This window comes from Vipera ursinii (genome assembly GCF_947247035.1).
Source record: "Vipera ursinii genome assembly, chromosome: 2".
NCBI classification, from domain to species: Eukaryota; Metazoa; Chordata; class Lepidosauria; order Squamata; family Viperidae; genus Vipera; species Vipera ursinii.
In genome coordinates, this window is record NC_139513.1 from 74985113 (window position 1) to 74997401 (window position 12289).

Here is a 12289-nt window from a genome sequence, read left to right on the forward strand (position 1 = left end):
TATAAATGCTTTCCATATAACTCTAGTCCAGTCAAGAATCCAGAATGCTTGGTTACATTTTAATGGGAAGAGTAGTTACATGCTAAATCTTCATGCAGCTCATCTTTAGCCATCCTGCCAAGGGTTCAGTTCAAGCCTAGTGAGCTCACACAACAAATCTGTTCTTCATAAGGGAGCCACTCTTGGTAGCTGTGTCTGCATGAGCTTGATAACCAATTACCACTTTTGAAGAGAGGCCCAGGTGTTCCTTATACACACGCCTGAAAAACAGAACAAAGTAATTTTGTGTGAGCGCCATTAAAGATATCAATCCCCATTGGTTTTTATTTCACACATTTCTTATGGTTCCTTTTAAAGAAATCCCATTTAATAAATCTAGAGCCACTTACAACAAAAGAATTGCAATGAAAAAGGAAAAACAATAAAAACATAAGACATTTTGTAAAATACAAAATACAAAGTGAAATCCATAAGATATATTAAAATGTGAAGAAAAAGTAAAGAGAGAGAGAGAGAGAGAGGGAGAGGGAGAGAGAGAGAGAGAGAGAGAACACCTAGGAGAATGAGCAAGAAACATGGTATCAGACTTTCTAAAGTCCATGGGACCTGCCACTGAAAAGGCCATCTCTCAGATAAGTACATTCCTCAGTCTGGGAAGGCCCTCTGAAGGTGACACTCACCCAATATGAATTACTCCATCCCGGTTCTCTGCCTCCCGTGTCCAAATGGCAATTTTGTCCCCTTTGGCACGAATATTGATGACTGCCCCACAGACATCATCACTATAGTCACAGAACATCTCTCCAATCAAGCACAGCAACTACAAAAAAGGAGCAGGAAGAAAATCCACATGAAATATACAGGGAACCAGATATTAGCATTCGTCTGATGTACCAGGTTTTTCCTGCCCTGAAGAGTTTAATATTGATATTGGGTGGGGGGGGAAGAATAGAATCTTGAGAGATAAATAAGAACTAGCCTTTTCTACACACTACGAACCTAATAAGTGAAAAATGCTTAAATCAAATATGTGTCTACATTCTTGGGCTGCAAGAATCCAAATGGCAGACACAACCTCAACAAAAAAATACAGTTTCCTATATGTAGTTAGTTAGTTCTCTTAGCTGCCATCCAAAGATCTAGATTTGTGTGACCCATATCTGGTAGCCCTACTGTGTTCAAGGTTACACCCTCTCTGTTCAACATCTTTTTTCTCTCTTTTCCAATACATTTTTCTTCTTCTGCCCAGTAAGCTGTTAGAAAAGAGGGGGAAGGGAAGCACACCAGATGTCTAACTAATTCCTTTTGAACACTTTTTAAATTAGTCTGAGGGCATATTGCCCATCTCCGAATAAGCGAATGTGGTCTCATTTGTGGAAAAAAGTACTGAAACTGAACAATTATATAAGTAGCTGTATCTACTAAAGAGAGACAGAGATGAGCTTTTGGATCCGTTACAGAAATATGGCCACAATCCAGAGAACCGCCCGGTTTCAGAAATTAATGGAGCAGGGGGAAAGATATAAACTGTATTCTGCTTACTTACAGTCTCTAACCAGAAACGGTCAAGTTCTGTATGCCGCTGCTGCTTGGCTAATGTGATAAGCCAACGACCACCGTGCTTGTTCCAGTTATCTTCCCACATGGGTTCAATCCCATCCTGAAAGAAAAATGCTACAAATAATAACTGCTTGCCATGTACAGAATAAGGAAGATGATCTTGATGAAGATATTCAAGTTTTGTTGCCAAAGCAACAAAAAATAAAACATGTTTTAAGTCCAGAATGTACAGATAACATTTGGAAGAAATGTTGGAGCAGTGGAGCCTTGGTGGAGCAGTGGGCTAATGCCTCCTTAAGTAACACCAGCTGCCTGCAATTAGTGCAGGTTCGCATCCCACCAGGCTCAAGGTTGACTCAGCCTTCCATCCTTCCGAGGTAGGTAAAATGAGGACCCAGATTGTTGGGGGCAATTAAGCTGACTTTGTAATAATGCCGCTTGGGGGTGTGTGTGAAAGCCCTAACAAGCAGGCATATACATAGAATGAAGGCTACTGCTAAGTTTGTAAGCCGCCCTGAGTCTTCGGAGAAGGGCGGGATATAAATGGAATTTTAAAAAAAAATTCAGACAGGCACCATCCTAATTCACTAAACTATAAGGAAAAGGAGGAGGGACAACAGAGACAGACTTGCAATCAGTCTCAGTAAAAGAAATTTTAGGATTCTTGCTGTTGATTTCTTGGTCTGGCCTACCTAATGGATGTGTGTGAGTCATACACATTCTCACTATGTGTTAGGTTACAGATACATTCATATGGAAAGCACTGGTTTTATGCCAGCAAGTAAGGCATAAAATTAAATCATTATTCCCTAATATGGACAACTTCCAAATATACTGACTTCCCAGCCAGCATAATTATTGCAGATAAAGTCCTATATTAGAACAATGCACAAGTCGAGAGAGTTAAGCTTCACAATAAAGGGATTCAAAGTATACTACTCTCTGTTTACCTTCATATAGGAGACCCTCATGTCACAATTCAGTGGGTTTGGGGTCAGGTTGTTGGGGCTTGACAAGTCCTGGAAGAGAACTTACTTTGAAAAGAGAGTAGTCACAGCCAGACGTCAGCTTGCTAGCTAGTTGGATATGACTATATAGCCTGCAATTTCAAGAACAGGAGAGAGACGTTAGCAATATAATTCAATGACTTTATTTCTAAAAGAAACCAAAATTGCATAGGTATCTCGAAAACCCTAACGCAGAATTTTTTTCACTAAATCCACATCCATACACAGGAAAGCATTATTAACTTCCTACAGCACTCTGCTGGCCTAGCTGCATTTTACATACTTCAGGTGACATTTTTAGCAAGGAGATACAGTTCATTTTCCAAACAATGTCAGTGCTATGCATTTTACCTTCATAATTATTTAAGGAATAGTTGAACAAGGACAAAGTACTCAGTTCCTAGAATTTTCTCTATAGCAGAAGTGGTGAACCTATGGCACGAGTGCCAGAGGTGGCACTCAGAGCCCTCTCTGTGGGCACTCATGTTGTCGCCCCAGGCCCACCTCCCCCTGTGGCCCCCTCCTCACTAGCAGCCCCCCCAGAGGAGAGTCGCCTTCCAAGCACAGCCTGCACGGAGCAGTGCAGCCAAGGACATGGCAGCTGGGCAGCAGGGACAAGACTCCACCCTTGTGCCCCATTATGCGCAAATGATGCTGCAGGGCGCGGGCAGAGGCCATGGCCGCCATGGCACTGCTGGGCCACCTGGGCAATCTGCAGCGGGCCGTGGAGGCAGTGGTGGCCCTGCGAGTGGGCGGGGCCTGGCTGGAGTGGAGCGGGAGTGGAGCGGGGGCAGGCGGGGCCAGTTTTGGGGCACTGGGTCTCTAAAAGGTTTGCCATCACTGCTCTATAGAATGAACCAATGGGAAGAAAGGAAGGAAGAATGATGTTATGGGTGAACAGTTTTCTCATTGGCTCACTCTTTGTGTTTTAGGTGTTTTAACATTGTTTTTACAGGCCCTTAAAGGGGAGAGTTGGCTCAATGGTTTCACAGATGTCTCATCACAGCAATTGCCCTGAATTGGGAGGATGGGTGCATATGATCAGACAAATATACACCATCCTTTTGATTCCATTTTAACATTCAGGCAGGATTAATGCAGACTACAGTATTTTGTGTCTGCAGATTCTTCTCACGCAAAAGAAGCCAGGGTGGACAAAAAATGGATTCATCTGCCCCCTTTCTTCCACAGTAAATAGCAAGACTGATCCTTGATTTATTTTTTTCCTTTTCCATGTGGAGGCTAGCAATTTTTCTTTCTCTTGTGTGCAAAGTGGTGGTGGCGGTTTGCTACTCCAGGACCATCTCTCCTTTTCCTTATCACTGGCAATCTTCAACATCCTATTCCTAGTGACTTTGCAGGTCGTCCTTAGAATATATCTTCCCTTTCTCCTCCACTATAATTATATCTAAATACAGCTACAGCTACTAGGGAACACACCTGATTGTGAGATTACAATCAGCTATACTTTTAGCAATTGTTTTTTTAAAAATATATTTTATTGATTTTTTACAATAACAATCTTTAGTGCTTAGTAAACAGTGGGGTGTCTGGGTTCATATATTTGAAAAAACAATCAATAATGATTAATCTCTATAATTCCATGATCAATATATTAATTAATGGTATGTTTCCTTGATCTTCCTTTCTTCCAATAGTATTCTCCTTTGTTAACATTAGATAAATATAATTCTTAATATTTTCAATGCATACAAGGTTGGATATAAACATTTTTTGTGTTTGTACAAATAATGATGACATCCATATATAATATCTTTTCTAACTAACTTATGTTTCAATTGTATTTATAAAGGTCATCTTGTTAGGTCACTATGTGTCCTGTTTTCAAAATTCTTATTTAAGCTTAATTTCCCCTCGGTATTGAAATCATTCTTCTTAGTCATAATTCTCTCAAAATTAATTACCTTTAAGTGTCCAGACTTTCCATTCACATACATCATTTCAGTATTTTAACATTTAATATAATGTAAAAAATACTATACTGGTTATATCTCTTATCCCTCTTACCATAGGTCCCCTTTATATCCAAAATACTTTGGCCACCTAATGAGAAGGAAGGACTCACTGGAGAAGAGCCTAATGCTGAGAAAGGTTGAGGGTAAGAGAAGGGGACGACAGAGAATGAGGTGGCTGGATGGAGTCACTGAAGCAGTAGGCGTGAGCCTAAATGGACTCCAGAAGATGGTAGAGGACAGGAAGGCCTGGCGGAACATTGTCCATGGGGTCACGATGGGTCGGACACGACTTCGCAACTAACAACAACAACAAATATCCAAAATTATCTATTCTTTTAACCATACTCAAACAAATGTTTAATCATGTAGTACTCCATCTGGTAAGTCAAATCAGATCTCTTAAGTCTAACTCTAGCATTCTTCTTTTGCCAAATAACTTTCCAAGTTAGTATATTCCACTTGCCAGGAATGCTTTTTGTCTCCCAGACTCTGATGATTTTCCTGGCAGCTCTATAATCCAATTTGTTAAATCTTTCTTATCCTCGAATTTGTTTTGAAATTATGATGGATAAAATATCTTTTCATTGTTGTGGTAAAATCTTGTAGATATTTTCTGTTTGTGTTAAGTTGTAGTTCTCTTCATTTGTAGCTTCCCTGTTTAAGTCACTTTCTTCTAGTTTATGTTCTGTTATCTGATTTGTTTGTTCATTCTTTATCACTTTCTGAGAGTTTTTTAATTGTAAGTTTAGATTGAAGATGTGCTCATTTATATCATCAAAGTTGTTTTTGATCTCATCGTGGTTTGAAATTACTGTCATTTGAATCTGTTGTAGCATTGCATACATTTCCTCCTGAAAAGTACTTGTCTTGTCTTGGAGTATTACTCCTGCTGATCTCTGATGTTCCAGGTTAGATCTTTCAGAAGAGAATATTAGATAAGGTTTCCTGTCCCTTTTAGATAAATATGCAATATCCATTTCATCTTCCCCCTCCAAATAATCTTTCACCAGTACCATAGTATCTGTAATTAGGCTTATCAAACCAACCAATCTCAAAATCCAAGCAACCAAATCTTATATAGTTCTTATCTTTATATATGGTTTTTGTAATCCAATGCGTTTCCAATTGTCAAGGCATCAGTGAAAGCAGTATTTTATAACAATTCTTCTATTCATGGGTCAATTATCAACCAGTCAGAGTTGCAATACATTTATTAGTTGTTTTAAATGCATTAGAAGAAGAATAACTTCCAAGTAACTTTCTTTTTTCAGCAACTGCTCAGATTTTTTTTTGTAAACAGCAGCAGATGCATGCAAGATTTTCTAGAAAGATGGATGGAAAAGAGGCCTGCTAACTATGTATTTTTCCTTTTTGTGTGAAGTTGGGGAGGTAGGGTATTTTATTGCTCCAAGACAATTAGTAGCTTGGGATAGGAAACTGGATTAATGTCATTAAACAACAACAACAATAATACCCTGCTATTTATTAACTAGAAGACCTCTGGATGTTTCACTGAGTTCCTGTGTTCCAAAGTTTGCAGCAATTTACAAGAAGGATGCTACTGGCATTGCCCACAGAGTTGGCATCAAATTTTGTAGATTGCAGTTCACTTGGGAGTTACAATATAGGACTGGTTTTGCTGCAGTACTGTAGGCTAAGATAGTTACTTCCCTGAAAATGAGGATCCAGACTGCATCTCAAATGCAGGTGCACCTCAAGAATTCTTTATCAGGAAGTTAAATGCCATGTAGGAAAGAATGGTTTTCCATAACTGATTTGTTTAGGAAAACTTTTGCATCCACTGAATTACTTACAGAATTACAGATACCCTAAGGCAGGGGTGTCAAACTCAATTTCATTGAGGGCCGCATCAGCATTGCGGTTGCCCTCAAGGGGCCGGGTGGGTATGGCCAGGGTGGGCGTGGCCTACTGGGTGGGCGTGGCCAGCTCTACAACGTTCGCATGAAGGTTGCCTATGGGGGCCTGGGCAGCAGTGGGACAGATCTGAGGGTCTCTGGAAGAAGGAAGGTCTCTGGGCCAGGGCCAAGGCAGTGGGGGCCGTTCCCTCACTGTTTCCAGGATGGCTTCGTGGGCCACATGAAACCACTTCGTGGGCCAGATCCGGCCCCTGGGCCTTGTGTTTGACATGTCTGCCCTAAGGCATTGGAATAAAGGAGATCCTTCTCTATATCAGTAAATTATATTTTAACAAGTTCCCGTATTTGTTACCAGTGGAGGAAAAAATAGCAAATGGCATTTGTAGCATTAATAATTTATACAGAAGTTCTCCAGAATCTCCTATATTTTTCCTCTGACCAATGTGAACATACTGCTGTTTGATCCACATGCTAAATGATGTAACCTACAATCATATTACTTCTTTGGGATTGTATGACACAAATATTAATGTGCGCGGAAGGGGATAAGGATACACTCACGCCCAGAAGTCTTCCACAGTATCAAACTTGGTAACAAGCCGCAAGTTATCTTGCCAGGTCTTGCTCTTGTCATTTTTGAAGAACCATAAGGCCCACCTATGAATTAAAGGAAGGTACAGTGAAGTTACTAAACCAGGTCAGGGATATGGTGTTTAAAAGCTAAACCAAATTATCCTCATGCTTCCTAAGGCTTATCTTGTGGAACTGATAAGTGCTCAGCTCAGTCTAAGTGTAAACAGAATTGATATTTGTAACCAATACATATTACATTTTCATTCTAGAATACCTGAAAAAAAATCAGGCTTTTCACCATTTCTCCTTTACTTGCAAAAAACTATAAAAATGAAAGTTGGATGATCTTAAGCATTTGATAATGAACAAATACATTATTTGAAGAATGTGATTCCTACTAATAAGAGAAAGAAGGCCGAAGACAGTTAATATATCCAGAAGCTGAAAGTATTTTCCTATGTGATATCTATAAACTCTGCAGATGCACAGAAGTTTCTTAACTGTTCTTTGAGAACAAACCACCAAACATTTCTTGGAAATATATACAGTATGCTTCCTTTACTGACATTTAGATGTATGTGTTCAAGACATTTATAGTTCATAAAAGGAATGGCAGGTAAGAAAAAAGAATATTGAAGCCCAAGATCTGGACATTGGACATAATAAAATAAAATGGTGTGCCCCATTTTATTGCTAATACCTGTTCTGTAGCGGGTGCTTGGTGATTTGCTCCACAACTGTCTCTCCTCCCTTAGTCTTGTGCTTTTGATGTTCTTCATGTGTGCTTGCCTAATGTTTGAACAAAGGAACAATGCTATAGCAATTGACAGGACATTCATTTTTCCCCAATTTTTTTCCTGAAGTTTTTACTGGCTAAACAATAACACAGGCTAAAGATGATGAACCCTGAAGCAATAAGGCATTACAGATTAAAGAAAAGCCCATAGATTTTTTAGAAATTGAGAAGCCCATATATTTCAGGCCCATGTTCTTTCTCAAGAGCAAATGCAAAACTAGAAAGCTTTTATCTGGACATACAGCATTAATAGACAAAACTTATCTATGTGCCTTTTCTCCAGAATGGGAGAAGCAAAATATCTCTCAAAGTTTAGAAAGTTTCATATCCCAAGTATACTAAGATTTTTCCCCCAAGACCTGTTCTAACCCCAAGGAAAAACTACTCCATAGTTTCATGTATTCCTGATCCCAAACAGACCTAGTTCCTGAGACATGAAACATCTCCTGGGAAAGACTGGGCCACCATCTCAAAGGACAAAAAACAGAGTGCATAAACCAAGGCAATTCTTGGCTAAACTCTATTAGCAACATTACACGCTGCCAAATGTCCAACTTCTTCCAAATCTTTAGTCAAAGTAACAGGAAAACAAACAGTTTAATGCCCCAGACTTTAATACCATCTTCATTTTACACAACAATCCCTAAGGCAAGCAGAGAAGAATGCTGACATTGTTAAGACTTTGCAGGTTTTGTTTAAAGAGCTAAGGAGAGTAAATAGAGCTATGAAGGAAATCTTACTGCCCAATGAGCTGATGGCCTCTTTTTCATATTAGCTGGTTGTAAGGTTTTACACTTAGCCTCACAATTGCCCCAGCATTACTCAGGAATTTAAAAGAGCCAAAAAAAGAACAACTCCTGAGCCGAGGTTTCAACAAGCAAACAACTTTTATTTTGATCAGAATAGAGTTGGGTGGCCACATCTCTCTTTGTGGCTGGTAGAGAGATGAAGGCAACAACCAGGAAAGATGTCTTCCACCTTTTGTACCTTTCCAGAACAAAGAGATCCGGTCTTGGTACTAGGAACGAAAAGGAGAAGAAAAATAATTCCTACATGATGACTCATACACAGCAACCCAGGCTCCATCCATAACTCCTTTTCCCCTCTCCCCTTACCATGCTCTTTTCATGATAAGCAATCACCTGTACCTAAAGCATGAAACATTTGCTTTTATATAACTAATTTCCCAATATAAAGCACCTACAAAGCTGCTTACACACACACACACACACACACACAAAGTATCACTACTAATATCAATATTGCCAGTGCTTTTTTTGTAAAAGAAAAAGGTGCCGGAACTCACACATGTCATACAACCCACCTTGCCTACCCTACAAAGTTCCATCCAAAAAAGGTGCCGTAACTCCGTTCTGAGGGTTCTATGACAAAAAAAGCCCTGAATATTGCTAATATCAGCCTTAAGCATAATAAAATCCCTTCACTAGTTTAGGCAAGTTACCTTGGGCCTGCTTGTGTTTTCTTTAAGCAACAGCTTGAGAATTGTTTTCATAAGCAGAAACTTTATATCCCTGTTCCGTCAGCCTTCTCCATTTAGTGTTGTAGAATCAGTATATAGCATGGTAGACACAATTTATTTGTTCTCCTAGCATAGATTCAGCACCTTTAGTAGGCCTACTAGCACCATTAGAGTAACAAGAAATAAGATTTCCCAACATGCAGAGTATTTTGTTATACTTAAAGGTACAGGAAATCCCTCATTCTAGTTAGGAATACAGGAACTTTGTTAGCTAAATCATAGAAAAAGCTTTCTATGCAGTTTAGGTCATATAATGTAGGTCTTCCGATTTATCTAGGCTGTATAAGATCAGAGTTTGGAATACATGCCAGGTTAGAAGGGTTTACTATGTGTACTTGCTTGGAAGTATACTGTATCCCATTGCATTTAACTCAAGTCCTGTATGATACAAAGCAGAACTTCACTTCCAATGTATGAATCAGCCTAGCTCCCCAACCAAAATGAGTTCTTGAGAAGTTAAACATGGAGTGGAAAAATTAACACTCCATTTTTGTGAATATTATCTCTGCAGCTTGCAACTTGAGAAAAAAGGAGACAGAAAAGGTAAACATAACTAAATTCGGTATTACCTACCATCATTGCTGCTGCCATGATTTACACAATATATTTTTTTCCAATTCTTTTTACTTAGAAGGTATTTTGAGAACCTCTTTAAATCCCCAAACCAGACAGGGTCTTCTTTGAAAGAGAAGAGAGTTGAGTGCATTTCATTTGTAGAATCTCTTAACTTCCTTTATTGGGTGGAGCATGACATGCAGGGCAAAACAAGGCCGTTAGCATGCCTTTAATGTTAAAGGACCTGAGTCAATTTCTTTATGACAAAATTAGAACAAAAACAAAATAGAGATCTGGACAGGTGGGAGGGAGAGTCATTGTAAAACTGAACACAAGAGGAATCTGAACAACAGCAATTGTGGAATAGAAAATGGATGTGGGTTTATTTTTTTGAAAGAGGCTAGCATTTGAAGAACAGGTCACTTTTTCAAGTCAAATATCACCAGATTCCATCAAGGTTTTAGGAGGCTCTTCAGTGGTGGGATTCAGCCAGTTTGCACCAGTTCAGCAGAACCGATAGCTAATTATGTTGCCTAGGCTCAGAATGGACTTCAGTAAGTGGCATTCACACAGAGAACCGGTTGTTCACATGTTTGAATCCCACCACTGAGGCTCTTGAACTTCATGTTGCCAGTTGTCATCTATCAGCCTGTCTTTGTCTGCTCCTGTCTGGGCCCAACCCACACCAAGAGAGGGCAAGATAACTGGATGCTGTACCTAGGAAGAACTTAGGACATTTTCCTGTTTAGGCCAAGAGAACAATCCTCCTGTTCCCATGCTGCCTAGAGAATGCCCTGACTGACACACCTCTGTTTCATTTGGCCAGTTAGCTTAATTGGGCTTTTACAGGCACAAACAGTTCTGATAGCTGTCATTTGTTTCAGGTATTGCTCTTCAAGGTAGTGGCCTAATTCCACTCAATAAGCTGTACTTCTGTTATTTTATGTTGGAGTTTCCATTTACAGCTCCCTGTTCAAGAATGATCACTGTAGGGTTACTATATCCTGCAGACAGAATTGTTCTGCTTTCTCGTTTTCTGATGTTAGGTTTATGTTAGGGTTTTGTTTTCTGCTTTTCTTCCCCCTGTGAATAGAGAGGGATCTTTGTCCTATGTGCGATACAGTAAGTAATTCCTGGTAAATAGTATCATGATGAAAGATGAGAAGGTGGCTCATATTATTAAGCATTAACACTGTGTACCTGAAAAGATTCAGGGATAAGATTGGCATCTAGTTTTGTGTTAGGGACGCGGTGGCTCAGTGGGTTAGGACGCTGAGCTTGTCGATCAGAAGGTCGGCAGTTTGGCGAGTTGAATCCCAAGTGCCACGTAGCAGAGTGAGCGCCTGTTACTCGTCCCAGCTTCTGCCAACCTAGCAGTTCGAAAGCACGTCAAAATGCAAGTAGAAAAATAGGGACCACTACGGTGGGAAGGTAACAGCGTTCCGTGCGCCTTTGGCGTCTAGTCATGCCGGCCACGTGACCACGGTGACGTCCTCGGACAAGCTCTGGCTCTTTGGCTTTGAAACAGAGATGAGCACCGGCCCCTAGAGTCGGAAACGACTAGCACGCATGTGCGGGGGAACCTTTACCTTTTTTATGGTCCCAATACAGGTAATCCTCGACTTATGACCACAACTGAGCCCAACATTTCTGTTGCTTTTATATAACTAATTTTATATAACTAATTTTATATATAACTAATATTATATAACTAATTTTATATAACTAATGTTGCTAAGCAAGACATTTGTTAAGTGAATTTTCCCCATTTTAAGACCTTTCTTGACAGTGGTTAAGTGAATCACTTCAGCTGTTAAGTTGGTAACATGATTGTTAAGTGAATCTGGCTTCCCCATTGACTTTGCTTGTCAGAGGGTCACAAAAGGGGATCACGACTCCAGGACACAGCAATCGTCATAAATATGAGTCAGTTGGCAAGCGTCTGAATGTTGATCCCATGGGGATGCCGCAATGGTCGTAAGTGTGAAAAACAGTCATAAGCCCCTTTTTTCAGTGCTGTTGTAACTTTCAACAGTCACTAATCAAATTGTTGTAAATCGAGGACTATATTGGTATCTTTTTATTACACATTCTGTTAATGCTGATAAGTAGCTCTTAAAGGGGTTCAGTATTTACAGGAAAGAAAATGTCTGTTATCTAAAACTGTGAGAGAAAACTACTGCGGACCTATAAGTCACTGATGATGTATTAGGCAGCAGTTTTCATTGGAGAACTGGTGATGTTCTCTCACTTTTTTCCTTCCAGATTTTCCCTGTTATTTCTGAGCATCTCATGGATTTGGTGATCTATTTTTCATTCATTAGATTACAGGGGTGTCAAACTCAATTTCACTGAGGGCCGCATCAGCATTGCGGTTGCCCACAAGGGGCCAGGTGGGTGTGGCC

General features: G+C 39.9%; 1 protein-coding gene across 1 annotated transcript; it reads right to left on the reverse strand.

The window, feature by feature from the left end:
• Positions 1-145: 145 nt before the first annotated feature.
• Positions 146-9920, reverse strand: EIF4E1B (eukaryotic translation initiation factor 4E family member 1B; the record flags this gene model as incomplete). The annotated part of the gene is made up of 7 exons (XM_083354932.1): positions 146-260; positions 681-820; positions 1547-1660; positions 2596-2659; positions 6982-7077; positions 7694-7782; positions 9903-9920. The coding sequence occupies 7 exons, from the start codon at positions 9918-9920 to the stop codon at positions 146-148; spliced, it is 636 nt and encodes a 211-aa protein (XP_083211058.1).
• Between the last annotated feature and the right edge of the window lie 2369 nt (positions 9921-12289).